Source organism: Fundulus heteroclitus, chromosome 14 (assembly GCF_011125445.2).
Source record: "Fundulus heteroclitus isolate FHET01 chromosome 14, MU-UCD_Fhet_4.1, whole genome shotgun sequence".
NCBI classification, from domain to species: domain Eukaryota; kingdom Metazoa; phylum Chordata; class Actinopteri; order Cyprinodontiformes; family Fundulidae; genus Fundulus; species Fundulus heteroclitus.
Window position 1 is genome coordinate 29,731,930 of NC_046374.1, and position 13,760 is coordinate 29,745,689.

Sequence of the window (13,760 nt, forward strand, 5' to 3'; positions counted from 1 at the left end):
CCAATTGCGCCACCTTTATTTTTCACCGTTTTGGTGTTTTTCTTATAGCTTTGCTGCTGTATTTTGGATAGCTGGTTTGAATAGGTGACTGTTGCAAAACAAGCCCAAAGAAACAGCCATCGACCACCGTGCTCCACACTTAGTCTGAGCTGTTTTTGACAATACGGTGCTTAACCCAAATACAGAGGTTAATGTGAGGTTATGTGCTAGAGTGTATCAGGGTTTGTGGTAAAAAAAAAAATCACTTGGAGTCCTGAGACTCCACCACATTGACATTTCTTGTGAGAAGAGGAAGAGATAGTGTATTAAATTTTCCTTTAAAGCCAGTTTGTTGTAGATTTGAAGTGTTGGCTAGTTAGTTCAAAGGTTGTGTCAAAACCCAAATCCCTCTGCTACAGGGATTTTAAAACTAACAGACGCAAGTTCTACGTAGTAACTAGGTACATTCACTCAGTTACATTTAGTTCAGAAACTTAAACAAATAACTGTTGAAGTAGTTTTAATGCCTCATATTTCTTTTACTTCTAATTGGGTAATATTGTTTCGAAGTAACACTAATCTCACTTCAGTAACAGTGTCTGGCTACTATGCTCACCTCTGCTTTACTTCACTGAACAAAGACGTTTTAACAAAAAATGCACCAGAACCAGATATCCATGTGTCACTGGAAGTACCTCTCACTGGAAGGTGCATACCGCAAGTTCAAGAGATTTAGCAGACGTCTGCAAAATCTTGGCATCAAGTCTTCATAACAAGTATTAAAGGAGCATAGCGTAGGTTCCAGGATTTTTTACAAACGTCTGCCCCCTCTGGCGACAAGTTGAAACTACACCAGGGTTGTGTACGTGCATGGGAGAAGAGGAATAGCATCTTCCACTGCGACTGCACAGGTCTTTTTGTTTAGAAGCGTAACGTCTGCTGAGGTAAGAAAGCTTGAAGTTGACCCATGTTTTCTCACTAATGCATCGATTATGGCGGCGACTTAACAAAGTAGCCAGGAGAAAGAGAGCGAGAAGTGCGTCACACCCACGCTCACTCCCAGAGGATTTAGTCCAACTCAAACCAGCTAAGGGAGGCTATAGAGGCAACTGCAGTAAAACTATTTTTTTTACTTACAAATAAGTAGTATTTAACCTTTGGACCTGCACAATGCTCCTTTAAATGTTGTGTTTTCATTAGCTATCAGTGGAAAATCACCAATAGGAATAAAGACTGGAAAACATCAGTCTGTGTGTAATTAATCTATTTAATGTGTTTTGTAATTGAGGTACTGAAATAAATGAACTTTTCAAATAATATTCTAATTTATTGACATGCACCTGTATGTGTACTCATTTTATTCACACTACTTATGGAATATGCAGTGATGTTTAAACATTTAAAGTCAGTAGATTTACATTCAATATATGTAAACATTCCCATATGTGTAATATTTCAACTATCACCTTTAATTTATTATGACGTGTTTTAAAGCTTTTCTTTCAGACGTGGATTATAAACAATTGCACAGATGAAAGACAGCACTTCTGTTTTAATAATTCCCCCCAAGATGTGAGTACACAAAAAGTAATAAATCACAATGTATGAGTTCATATAACCTTGTGTACCTGTGCTGTCCCTTGGTGGACCCACCAGGCTGCCAGATTTTACTGCGCTCTGGCAGCATCTTGACAGTCTCATCGGTCTTTCTCCTGTTCTTCGAAATCCCCCAAAAGCCTATTATTCACTGAACAATGCTACAGGCAAGGTCACTGTGTAATAAGTGAGATGGACATAGGAGAAAAAAGAGGTCCCTATGGTCCTCCATACAAGCATGTAATAAGAAAGAACATTGCATGATATGATAGGATCATTTTTCCCCCCCCCCAAACAGCTATACAATCCACTTTTTTAATTCATTTAGGCTTTATAAGGAGGATTTGTAGTGAAATTGCCTAATTTTTTCTTATATTCAATCAGAGGAAAAGGAAGTATATGCCTTTATAGGTCATTTTCGGTATAATTACAATATACCTCACCTATACTAGTTCCTTACATTTATTGTGAGACGAAATATAAAAGAAACACAATAGATCAAATGCTTTTATTCATTAAATGCAAATTTTATCAAAATGAAAATGAAAAGTGATGAAAACTAAGTACACTCATGATTCAGTGGCTTTGTACACACATACCTCTGAAAACAACCTTTTCCCCAGAGTCCAGTCACCCCGTGGATTTCAGTTCTGGACTTTGAACCATTTTCCGCGATGCTTTTCCAGATTTGTTGCTGTGTTTGACATCATTGTCCTGCACGACAGAGATAGGGCTAAACTTTAATTGTAAGAAAAAGGGCCTCGTATGTGACTCTAGAATAGTTTGGTATAGAGATTAGTTTATGAGTGACAAAATGATTGCAAGTTGACCGGATCCTGTGGCGGCAAACTAAGCCTCATAATCACCCCTCCACTACAACGTCATGAGATGTTGGTGCTGATAGAATGTTTTTATTTTTATTTTTTTAAATACCACTTTGTAATGTGAATAAACATCCCTGCTTCAGTCTCATCTTTTCAGAAGTTATCGTTCCAAAAGTTTTTTTTTTTTTGGATCTTGTTGCAACTTTGCAAACCTATGTTGTGTTGCTTAATGTTTAAGGGCTTTTTTTTAGGGAAAAGACTCCAAACAAACAACATTTTCTCAGTGTTTTTCCAATGACCCTGCCTTAAACGGAAATACTTACCATGCTAGCTGTTGTCCGTAGAAACTAAATGGTTATACCCTGAAGCTGTTTGCCAATGATCCTAACTCCTCCCATGCCATCGGCCAAAACTTCTGCTTTCACAGATGTGGACACAGTACCAGTCAAAGGTTTGGACTTGCCTTTGGCATTCAATGGTTTTTCATTCTTTTTATAACTTTATACACTCTGATATATCGTTCTACATGTTTTTGAGTCATAGTTTTGATGTCTTCACTATATGTCTAAACACATAGACATATTGTGAAGACATCACATTCAATGACAATAAAGATGATATTACTATTATTACTATTACATAATTGTATAATAACCCTAAACATCTTATTTTAATTACTGCTTTGGTTCCTCTCCTTGGTCCCCTGGCTCTGCATCAGTGAGCAACCCCTCTGAGTATTTGTCTTCCCTCACACAAAGCAAAACTACAATATCCAGTATTAGCTGAATATTATGTTATGCTTTTGGGCTCTTCAACCAATGGCTCTTCTGCTGCTCCTTAACCGTTTCACTGGGTGCAACAATAAACTGAGTCAGCTCACTCAGCCTTTTCATATTTTTCTGTATTCATCTGACCAATAGGATCAATGGCATCTTCGTCATACACACAAACACATATACCAGCTTTGCACGCGGTGCACTCCGCCACCCATTTGTTCCGATCGGGACGGTACGAGGATAATGATCTTTTGTGGTTTCTCTGTTAAAGGCACATTTGTGCTTTGACAATGAAAACTGGAAATTTTAACAAAAAAGTGGGAATGTGTGGGTAAAATATTAGGATGTTTGGTCACCCTAATATACACCACATTGTTCACAGCAGACCCATCTTGTGCACTGGCTTAGCAGGTCTTGAGGCTAATGCCAACACTAGCATGCTAACACTAATATTAACTGTTCATTGCTGGGACTTTTAAACAAAATCACAGGAACAATTTTTTAACATCTTGAGATGCAAAGCAGCTGAAATCTGGTTAAGATTATTCTTAAAACTGTATAGAAAACCTTTTAGGTATAAATTTAAACAGTAAATATGTTCTTAGCTGCATTGAAACAACTTGACATGCAAATTTCTATCATTTATTTAAACAAAAAAAAAGGGTTGCCATTCCACTCAAACGCTTTTAGAATAAGTGGCTTCTTGTAAGCATGTAAATACCTTGTAAATATGTGTTGCTTTAGGCAAAAATAGCTGAAGTGGTATGACCAACACTGGATTTATTTATTTCTAAGTTAATCCTGCCAGAATTATTCTTACATGCAAAATGCAGCAGCAAATAAACTTCTGTAACTATTTTAAGTGTCTGATCTGCACCAACAGCTGGTTAGTCCATTTTAACTCTGGTTTCAAAACAAGCTTCTCACCCACGGACCAATGCGGCTTGAACTGCCAGTTATTCCAGGTAAATAGGAGCATAATGAAAGCACAAACTACATACACCATTTCTTAAATTTTTTTTTTCCCTTTCTCTTGCAACAATTATAGTGGAGATTTACCATGAGCAATGATTATATTTAATCAGATATCTGTCTTCTGTCTCCAGAACAACCAGCTGGTGTTTGACAACCCCCTGCAAAGTCATCAAACATCAACACGTCTGTATTTAGTCAGAGCTTTTGAGCGGGTGGGGAAATGAATTGATTAGCGGATTAAACACAGCTTATGTATTCTGCCATTCTTTTTTTTCTTTTATTTTTTTTTGAAGGTGAAGTAAGACCTGATGTCGGCGTCTACATAAATTTACCCAAACCGCCTCTGAAAGACGAATTTTAGCACCGCCTTGCCGCACAGAACCTCTCTCCGGGTCAGATCGTAGCTGCCATTCACCCCAAAAAATGGACTTGGCTGTTGTTCATTGTGTAGCCAAGCTGCTCATCTGTGACATCCTCACACAATTCTCAAGTATGCAGAGCTTAGTGACTGGGGGAGCTGCGGTGTATGATAATGAGGCAGAAGATTGGCAGTTGTACGTCTGCCTGCCTGCATGCTTCATTGTCTGAACACCTTCCTAGTCTCTCTCTCTCTCTCTCTCTCTCTCTCTCTCTCTCTCTCTCTAACGCACACACACAGTATGTAGAGCATGACACTGTGAGAAATTGAAGAATGCATACAAGGGTGAATGATTCTCAAGGGAGCCACATCTCATTCATCCCGGTTACCCATCTACAGCTTGTTCTTACTTGCATGCTAATTTAGACGGAGATCTCGTTGAGATAATCATTGGATGTGCGGCAGAAAACTTCCAGCGCTGGCGCGCAGAAGTGGCCCCATTAGTCTGTGGCTTCTGTCAAACACAGACGCGTATAATGACGTGTACAGCCCTGAAAAGAGACATCCTTCACGGGCCGACACTCAGTTATAACCTGTCAGGACTAAATCCTATACCCACATAGATCATGTCAGACTGCCTGAAATTGCTCAAATGAGCCACTAAACTTCTTGACATGTGCTTGCTCATACCCATAACTGTGAGCCACAGCTGCGTACTTATAGCCATGTTTAAAATTAGGAGAACCCAATAGAGATTCAGTTCTTCCTCAACTAATAGGGGGAATATTGGTGTCTAACTCCATGTTTGTTGTTGCTGCTGAACAACGAAAGCTAACTTTTGTTTTTCCTTAAACAAAAGATGTCAAGAAAATGCATACTATCACTGAGAGAAAAAAAGTTAGTACACCCTACCCTTTAGTAGCTAGCTTAACTCTTTAGCTGAAATAACGTCAATGAGATGCTTCAAGTCATCCTTCAGCCAGTGGCGGTTCTAGACCAAATTTACCAGGGGGCCAAGGTGGGGCCTTTTTTTTTTTTTTACAGGGGCACAGAACAAACAAACAATAAAATGGCAATATTTAACTGTGTAATAATATTAAGTGAGCCACTTGTGGCTCTGGAACTGCAGGCTTCAGACCCCTGATCAAGCAGTTGAAAACTTTGCCCCCAGCTCAATATGGCTAAAGCTAAACATGAAACATCTTAATTTTTAAATCCTTCTTTGAGTAAAAGTGTATAGGTAAAAAATAACATTGGTCAAAGTGACCAATCAGTTATGGTTTCTTTGCCATTGCAAATAATTAGAAGAAGTGTATTTAATGTTATGTCTTTAGTACAGGGGCCATAACAGGGGCCAAGACCATTTCTACCTGGGGCATGGGCACCTGTTGACCTCCGTCTAGAACCGCCCCTGCCTTCAGCACCTCAATGCGATCAAGAACCAGTCGTTGGCTTCCCCCAGAGTCTAATTCTATGCCAGTCCTTGGTGGATTTACTGCTGTTTTGGCTCAATGTCACTCTGCAGGGTCCAGTTCTGCTTCAGATTATAGGTTTTTTTTTGACAGATGGTTTGTTTCTTCAAGCACCCTCTGATACATGGTGCCGTTCATGGTGGATCTTCAGACCAGGTCATCCATAAGCTTCCTTTAACCATGACAAACACCAACATGACTTAGTATTAGGTTATTCGGCTGTATTTTTGATTTTGGCAAACCGTAAACCGTCGTCTGTTGCTGGGAGCAAATAATTCAATATTAGACCCATTTGTCCAAATAACATTATTCCAGCCATCCTGGTCTGTGTCTACGTTGTCTCTGACCAACGCCATTCTGGTCTTGGTGTTTTTCTTAAGGAGGAATGATTTCTTCCTTGTGTGCCTTCCATGAACCTTTGCAGTCTCTATCTGATTTCAGAGGCATGGACGTTAATAGCGACAGCAGTAAGAGCTTCCTGGAGGACCTGTGGAGACGTTTTAGTTTTTGGAGACTTCTGTAACATCTTGTCCTCTACTTTCAGAGTGAACTTGCTTGTACTTCCAGACATGGACATTTTTGGTAGTTGTTTTTACTGTCCTATACGTGCAGACAGTTTTTTTGTACAGTGGAATAACGTCTCTTTGAATCTCGAACCAGTCTCCTTAAGTTGCTACAATTTTTCCTGAAGACCTCAGAGAGCTTATTGGATCTCACCGTGGTGTTGACTCTCGTTTTTATTGGCGAGAAGCACTTTAAACTAAATGTCTGAGCATGAAATGGGACAAACCTCCATTAAACTGCTTAGTAACTCCCTTCCCATCGGTTTGTAGCCATTATAGCCATTTTAATGCACATCACTGAAAATGTTACTAATATTGGGAAACACCTCCGTCTGTCAGAATGCTCAGATCTAACCAGCTCTGTCATCCGTCTCTTACATTTTCACCTCTATGAGCTCTTCTGGTTTAGCAATGGACCCTTGGAGAGCCAAAGACCAAACGGATACGAAGAACTTTCTAAAACAAATTGGAAAAGGCCTTGTTGTCTTTAAATAATTATTTTCATTTTCAGGGGAAGAATGCTTGAACAACTTAAATGATTTCTCAATAAATGCGGCCATAAGTCTAAGTCTACTGGGCATTTTCTCCAGTTCAGCTGGCGTCAAACTTTATTATCCTATCAAAGTGTTATTTAGTGCCACCACTTTGCTGAGGTCTGGACGAAAACCCAAATAATGAAGCGCCTGTTCCAAAACCCAAACCTTAAAACTCAGCTGAAATTAGCAGCTGGCCACATGGACAGGCCAAACAGTTTCTAGAGAAATGTTCAATGGTTTGAACTATGTGGTCACAAATACCAGACGAATGTTACACTTTAAAGCTCAAGATCAAGCTGTTAAGCACGGTGGTGGCCGCATCATGCTGTAAGGCTGTTTTGTGGGTGTTGGTGAATTGCACAAAGTGGATAAACAAAATAAAAAAAGAGGACCAGCTCCAAAATCTTCCACCTCCCATCAACAGGTAGATGGTCAGAAAATGGGCAACATTGGACTTTTTTTGACAAGAAAATGGTCCCGATCACGACAAAATTGGTTTCTGAATGCATGAAAGAAGCTGACATGTACTTTTCCTTTCGACATTCTTTCCCCATACACAAACACTGAACATACAACTTTCAATGAACTGTGCAAACTGTGCCACAAAATGTAAGTCAGCCTTATGCAAGAAGCTGGGTTATTTCTACAAAACCACGGAGTGAAGGTGCAACTTGCTAAGGTACATTAACCAAATCTACATTCACTAGCCCTTTTATTGGCTACACACGGTTATTAATGGGTTGGTCACTGTTTTACGTTCAAACTGCTTTTCCTCTTTATAGCAAAGCTGCATCAAGGTGACAGAAACATTCACTCAGAGGTTTATTGGCTGCAGCTCCAGTTCTGCCACATCCTACAGGGGCTCTGTTGGATTGAGATGCGCTGGTCTCTGGAGAACAATGAAATAACTCTTTGCTACGTTCAATAAACTAATTACAGATGACTGATGCTCCGTGCTTTCATGTAGTTTAGGATGTATTCTTTCTGACCCTCTGAACGTTGCAGCTCAGATCCAAGACCAAGAGACCAAGCAACGGTTGCACCAACACGTTACACCTCACCAATTATCAGGCGGCTGAATTTGTGGTTACAATTTCAGTCGGTACGAATCGACAACAAATTAAAACTTTTAAAAAAAGGTTCCTACCTAGAATAAAAAATGGTTGAAAAAGCCAAAAAATATAAAATTTTCAATCCCCAGTATGACATTAAGATTCTACCTTTTTTATTTTATAATTTATGTTTACTGTGTCTACACCTTTTTTTCCTGCTATTTTGATGGGAGCTGCCATTTACAGGCCGCCACTCAGAGGTCAGGTTTCTTGTATGTTTTAATAGCACGGGGCTGTGTGGCCTTTGTGCGTCGCTGGTATGGGAAGCGAGCAAACGAGACCAGAGGTCCGGATTAATCTGTTTTACTTTACAGATAAAAATGCTTAATGGGAGATTATGCCGAAATGTTCAAATGCTGGAGAAAATAAACGTGTCACGCAACTTCATTCCGCTTTTCAAGGTATTTAGAGAAGAAATTGTGTTTTTCAGGATTTCTCTCATTTAATCCTTCATTAAAGTAGACCAAAAAAAAAAAAAAAAAAAAAAGCCGCATTTTCCGGTTATAATACGCCCGGATATTTATGGCACCTGCAGGTAGTTGCTGTATGTGGAGAGCGGATTAGGGGGTTCCTGGGGCGGTTTCAGGAAACAGCTCATCACTGGTTTGATTGGATGAAAGATTTTTAAAAATGTCAAGAAAACAAAAGCTATTTTTTTTTTTTTTTTCCTTCCCTTCACAGCTTGATTCGAACCGCCTTGCCTGCTCATTGCAAAAGACGTCAATCAAGCTCTGCCTTTTCCACCTTCTCCCCCCCTCCCCCCTCCCTGGTTTGTTTCTGGCTGGTAATGATTGCTTGATTTCTGCTTTTCCAATGTTGTCACCTCACATGAGAGAGAGAGAAATAAAAGAGTTTCTGCTGTTCTTTCAAAGTCACTTCAGTATTCAAACCTTTTCAGACCTTTACAGATTTTTGACAGAGCGCTTTTGATGCGCATCAATAACAACAAAGACCGGTGGCTGTGTAATTTGGTGTGGGTCCAGATGACAAAGCTCAACCGCCACTGATTTCAGTGATAATTGCCGCTTTCATTTACTTGTTTGATAAAATAAAAAAGTTCAATATGCACTGCTGGAAAAATGACTAAAGCTCTAACTCTAATTCACCTTTTCTTAAGGGTTGTAAAAAAAAAAAGCTGTCCACGGTCTTCCCTGAAGTTGTCAGCATTACTACTTAGTTTGATCACAAGCAGCACAATTAGGAGGAAACCTGCGTTGCCCTCCCCTCAGCACTGATGCTTAAAAGGTTTTCAAATTGTTATTCAGTATTGTAATATGCAGTAAAATCCACTCTAACTTGGGTATATTTATGCACTGAGGATTTTCTCTCTTTTTTTTTTTTGCAAAGTCCTAAGGGCCGCACCTTTTGGTACCCTGCTGGTAATTCTTTGAAGCACCCAATCTTGCTGATGGGCAACACTTAGCCTTTTCCTGTAATATTTCACAAGGTTGAAGCATACAGGGAGGAATCTATGACCTTTTCTCGTTGCGCAATCTCCCGGTATGCTCCTCCTTGCCTTTATCGCTTCTGCTCGGCCCCACAGGTCTCCTGCGCTGTTTAGCTCCGCGGCAGATAACCGTGAAGTAAAGTTGACTCTGTGTCTGTCGCGGCTGCCGTATAGGCCCAACCTTTTAGCTTGCAGACCCACTGAGTGAACAGGCGTCACAAACTGGGTCAGCTAAACAGAGGCAATGTGTTTACTTTTTTTCTCTGTAAGTACAGCAGTTTTATCTCTGTCACATCTAAAAGCTCGTTTGGGACGGTACCATCGTTGTCGTTTCGCTTGATTTCTGAATGGGTTCTCACCAACCCGCACTTCCTAATTCACAACCCCCGTGTGCTGAACATCTGTTGTTGATTCACATCTTGCCAAAAGACCGTCTGATGACCCAGCTTCAGTTTAATGGCAGAGGCCAGCAGATTTCCATCTACGATATCCTCGTATTTCACACGTACCGACAGGTTCCCCGGGGCCTTTGGGAGAGGGACATGGCCACAGTTGCCTCCATATGCTGGATTAGCCTTTTCATGAGAGAGGGACTCGGTGCCGAATCCTAAACGCTCTTGTTCATCTGGCTACCGTGTTGAGTCTCAGGTATTAGCCAGAGAACGCTAACCTGACGCCGCCAGATAGATTTGCTCCGCATATCCATCTGGAAACCTTCCGTTGAAGTAATTTTGGGAAGGGGCGAAAATACTGGTTAGCTGATTGGCCTATGTTGGTGATAGACGGGCCAAATAAACCAATCAGATCAACGAAGCATATGACGTACTAACAGCGACGACGAAAACACAACCACAAGCTCTTGCTGAAACCAGTCGGGAGAAGAGCAAAAACATCTTTTCCTCTGAGAAAAGCCTCCAGAGCAGTGTTTTGCTCTTCTTTCAGCGAAGAAATACTCTGTAATTCCGATAAAACTTGCTCGATAGCCACGCTAACGCTAGTTTCGTCAGCTGAAGCCGCCATGTTCTTTAGACTGAACTGACGCGCTTCTCGTTGCGTCACACCTCAACCCGCCTCAAAGCCAACGCTGATTGGACGTTCGTTTGGTGAACTGCTCCAAATTTTCTTTAACGGAGAGTAGCCAGACTGATCTGCGAGTGAAACCTTGAAAGCTCGCGAGCTCAGGATGGTCTCACGAGGCTAAGAGAACGCTGGCTAACTTCAATATTCATAGCTTTCTTACCCCAGCAGACGTTGCGCCTCTAAACAAAAGACCTGTGCAGTCTCAGCGACGCATGTTGATTATTTTATTTTACTTATCCTGTGCATGTGCGCAACACTGGTGTCATTTCAACTCGCCGCCAGCAGGGGGCAGACGTCTGCAAAAAAATCCTGGAACCTACGCTATGCTCCTTTAATGCTTGTTATAAAGACTTGATGCCGCTCTCCAACAGTGAGCTTAAGCAGATTTTTATGTTATTTTCCTATCATCCTGCTCATTACATATGCTGAGAAGATACACTTGGTTCCTCATCCAGCACTAGAGACCAGTGACTTCAATAAATTAATTAATTGTTGGTCATCGCCCACTAAGTTCTTAGTGGCAACTACCCCAATGCTTTATTTCCAGTGTAGAAGTAATCGTCATATTTCTGATGTTCTTGCTGGCCTCCAGCTCTACATTTTTTGTGGTGAAATGAATTGATGTTTCATGAATTGGCGCTATATAAATAAAATAAATTGAAATGGGGCCGCACTCATGGCAGCACCTGGTTGGATGAATCAGATCCAGATGTTTAACCCAACTATCACCGTCCTCGTGTCGAGGTCTTTTCTCTCCCTAGGACTCCAAAAAAAAAAAAAAAAAAAAAAAGAAGAACTTAATTACTTTTTAATACGCTCTAGCTGTACTCTGGGACATGTTCTCCTATAATGGTTTTCTTGTACGATTTAAACTCCTCATGAATAAACTTCCTCAGTGCATTTTGCTCCTGCATGTTTTAATGCGTCAGAAGCCGGAGGAAGCTGAAATCTCTCCGCAGTCCACTTATCGGGCTGCAACACAGCCCTCCACTTTAGTTCTGCTCAAATTAAACATGATTGGACGGAAGGTTAGCATTTGTGGAGGACAAATCTTAAAGTTACTCTTTTATTTTATTTTAGTTTTTGGCCATTACAGGGGTAAAAGCCGATTCATGTGGGGCAAATGGTTCAAGAAAGGTTGTGGAAAATTACTTGGCAGAGGCATTTTGGGCAAAAAAACCCCCAAAAAACAAAGCTTAATAAAAGGTTAAGCTCATAATAATTTCCCCATGTGTCTAATTCCACTCAGACATTGTTGACTGATGGTAAAAGTGAGCGTTGGGGAACTTTTTTTACCTTCCTGCTCACTGTACGTTGTACCAAAATAACTTTGGGTCGTCCTCCAGCATCTGTTTTCCTTTAGTCAGAGAATCAACACGGATATGTTTTCATTCAGCAGCATGTTCTCTGATCTTTCCCGTTTTGAACAGTGGCTGAGCAGCATTTGTCACCTAGAGGTACACAACAGTCCCAGGACAGACGTGTGGAATAAAAGTGTCGTCTCCGTGGGGTCTCATAACAACAAGTGGTGGAAAACATAAAGATCCATTCTGTTTCACAAATATTGAGCAGATGTTTTAGCAATAAATGCATAAATACACATAAAATCCCGACAAAAAAAATCATGGAAGTTTGTGGTTTTAACGCAAGAAAAAAATAAAAAATAAAAGGTCAAACATTTCAGGGGGTGTGAATACTTTTGCAAGACGCCATATTTGGAATGTGAAAAATCATCTGAAAGCGCTGGTGGAAAAAACCCAAAAAATTTAGCAGGAGACAACCATCAAAGTATTTTTATGGCTTTTTTTTTAACATCTCACACATGTTTGCTAAACGGAGGTCAACAAGCTAAAAAAAAAAAAAAAGATCTCCATCATGTTTGTTTACACAGACGGAGGAAATAAAAGAGGAGGTTTATTTCCCCGTCTCCACTTCTCCTCATGCCACTCTTTTAATTTAGCAAAAACACAGCCTGCGGGCAGACGGGGGGGTCACACCGCCGCTCCCCCTTTTTACCTGCGCTCCTGTGCGCAATCAGCGCGCCGCTCGGTTTGTCGCTCGCCGCTGCGGTGGTGCCATGTAATTATTTCCCCGCCCGGGGAATAAACGCCAAATACCTCAAACGGGGCTGGAGAAACCCAAAGGCACCTGTTTTCCAGTTTGATCAGAGATGTGTGTTTTAATCTGCTTTTCACCATGACGGCCTCGTTGTCTTCACAGCTCCTGTCCTATTAAAGCTGTCTTTGTCTCCGGTGTGTCTTTCTAAAAAAATAAAATAAAATAAAGTCATTCATCCACATTAATAAGCACAATTCAAAACGCTGTGTGAAAATCAGGAGCCGCACCTGCTGTTCTTCCTCGAGGGTTTTTTGTTCACTTGTTTTTTAGATATTAGTCTCTTTTTCTAAAAAGGGTGGAGGGGGCTGGGTCCTGTCCTCCATACCCATAAGGCCATGCTGCGTTAACCCCCCCCCCACCCCCACTATCACCCACCCAGTCAGCTTCCACAGGTTACACTGAGAGGACAAACAGGGTTTGAAATAAAAACCAACAAATATGGCAGCCGATTTCTTCTTTGATCTTGTGTCTTTTCTTGTGATGAATCTGTGTCTGTGATGCCTTTTTCTTTTTGTTTTTTGTTTTTGTACTTTTTAAAGAAAGGAAAACAAAAAAAACACTATCAGCAAACATGAACTCTTGAACTTATTTGTTCTTTTTTTGCACTCTTGCTTCTTTTCTTTTTTTGATATTCTTTTTTTTTTTAATCGGTTTTTGCCAGTAATCTTTTTTGAAATTTTCTCTTTTCTCTTTTTCCCCCCTTTTTTTCTTAACCCTAGGTCCGCTCACAAAAAAAACTGATGAATCTTCAATGAACAAGCCTCGAGACGAAGGTATTTTTGTTGCATGTTTTTCCTTTTTTTCCTTCTTGTTTTGAAAGTCTTTTTTGGGGGGGGGGGGGGAATGTGCCCACACACACACACTCTCAAACACACACTCACATTCACTCTCATTCAAACATTCACAGGTAAAACACCACCGTAT

The 13,760-nt window shown here is 40.6% G+C and overlaps 1 protein-coding gene across 3 annotated transcripts in view; it reads left to right on the forward strand.

Moving 5' to 3' along the window:
* Positions 1-13,760, forward strand: part of nlgn2a (neuroligin 2a) — a 331,395-nt gene that overhangs the window by 169,258 nt on the left and 148,377 nt on the right. For 2 of the 3 annotated variants that reach the window (XM_036146704.1, XM_036146705.1), the window contains one exon: positions 13,556-13,609. The exons of the other annotated variant lie outside the window; for it this stretch is intronic. In XM_036146704.1, the coding sequence (XP_036002597.1) occupies positions 13,556-13,609 (54 nt within the window). The remainder of the gene's footprint in view (positions 1-13,555; positions 13,610-13,760) is intronic. 3 annotated transcript variants of the gene reach the window in all.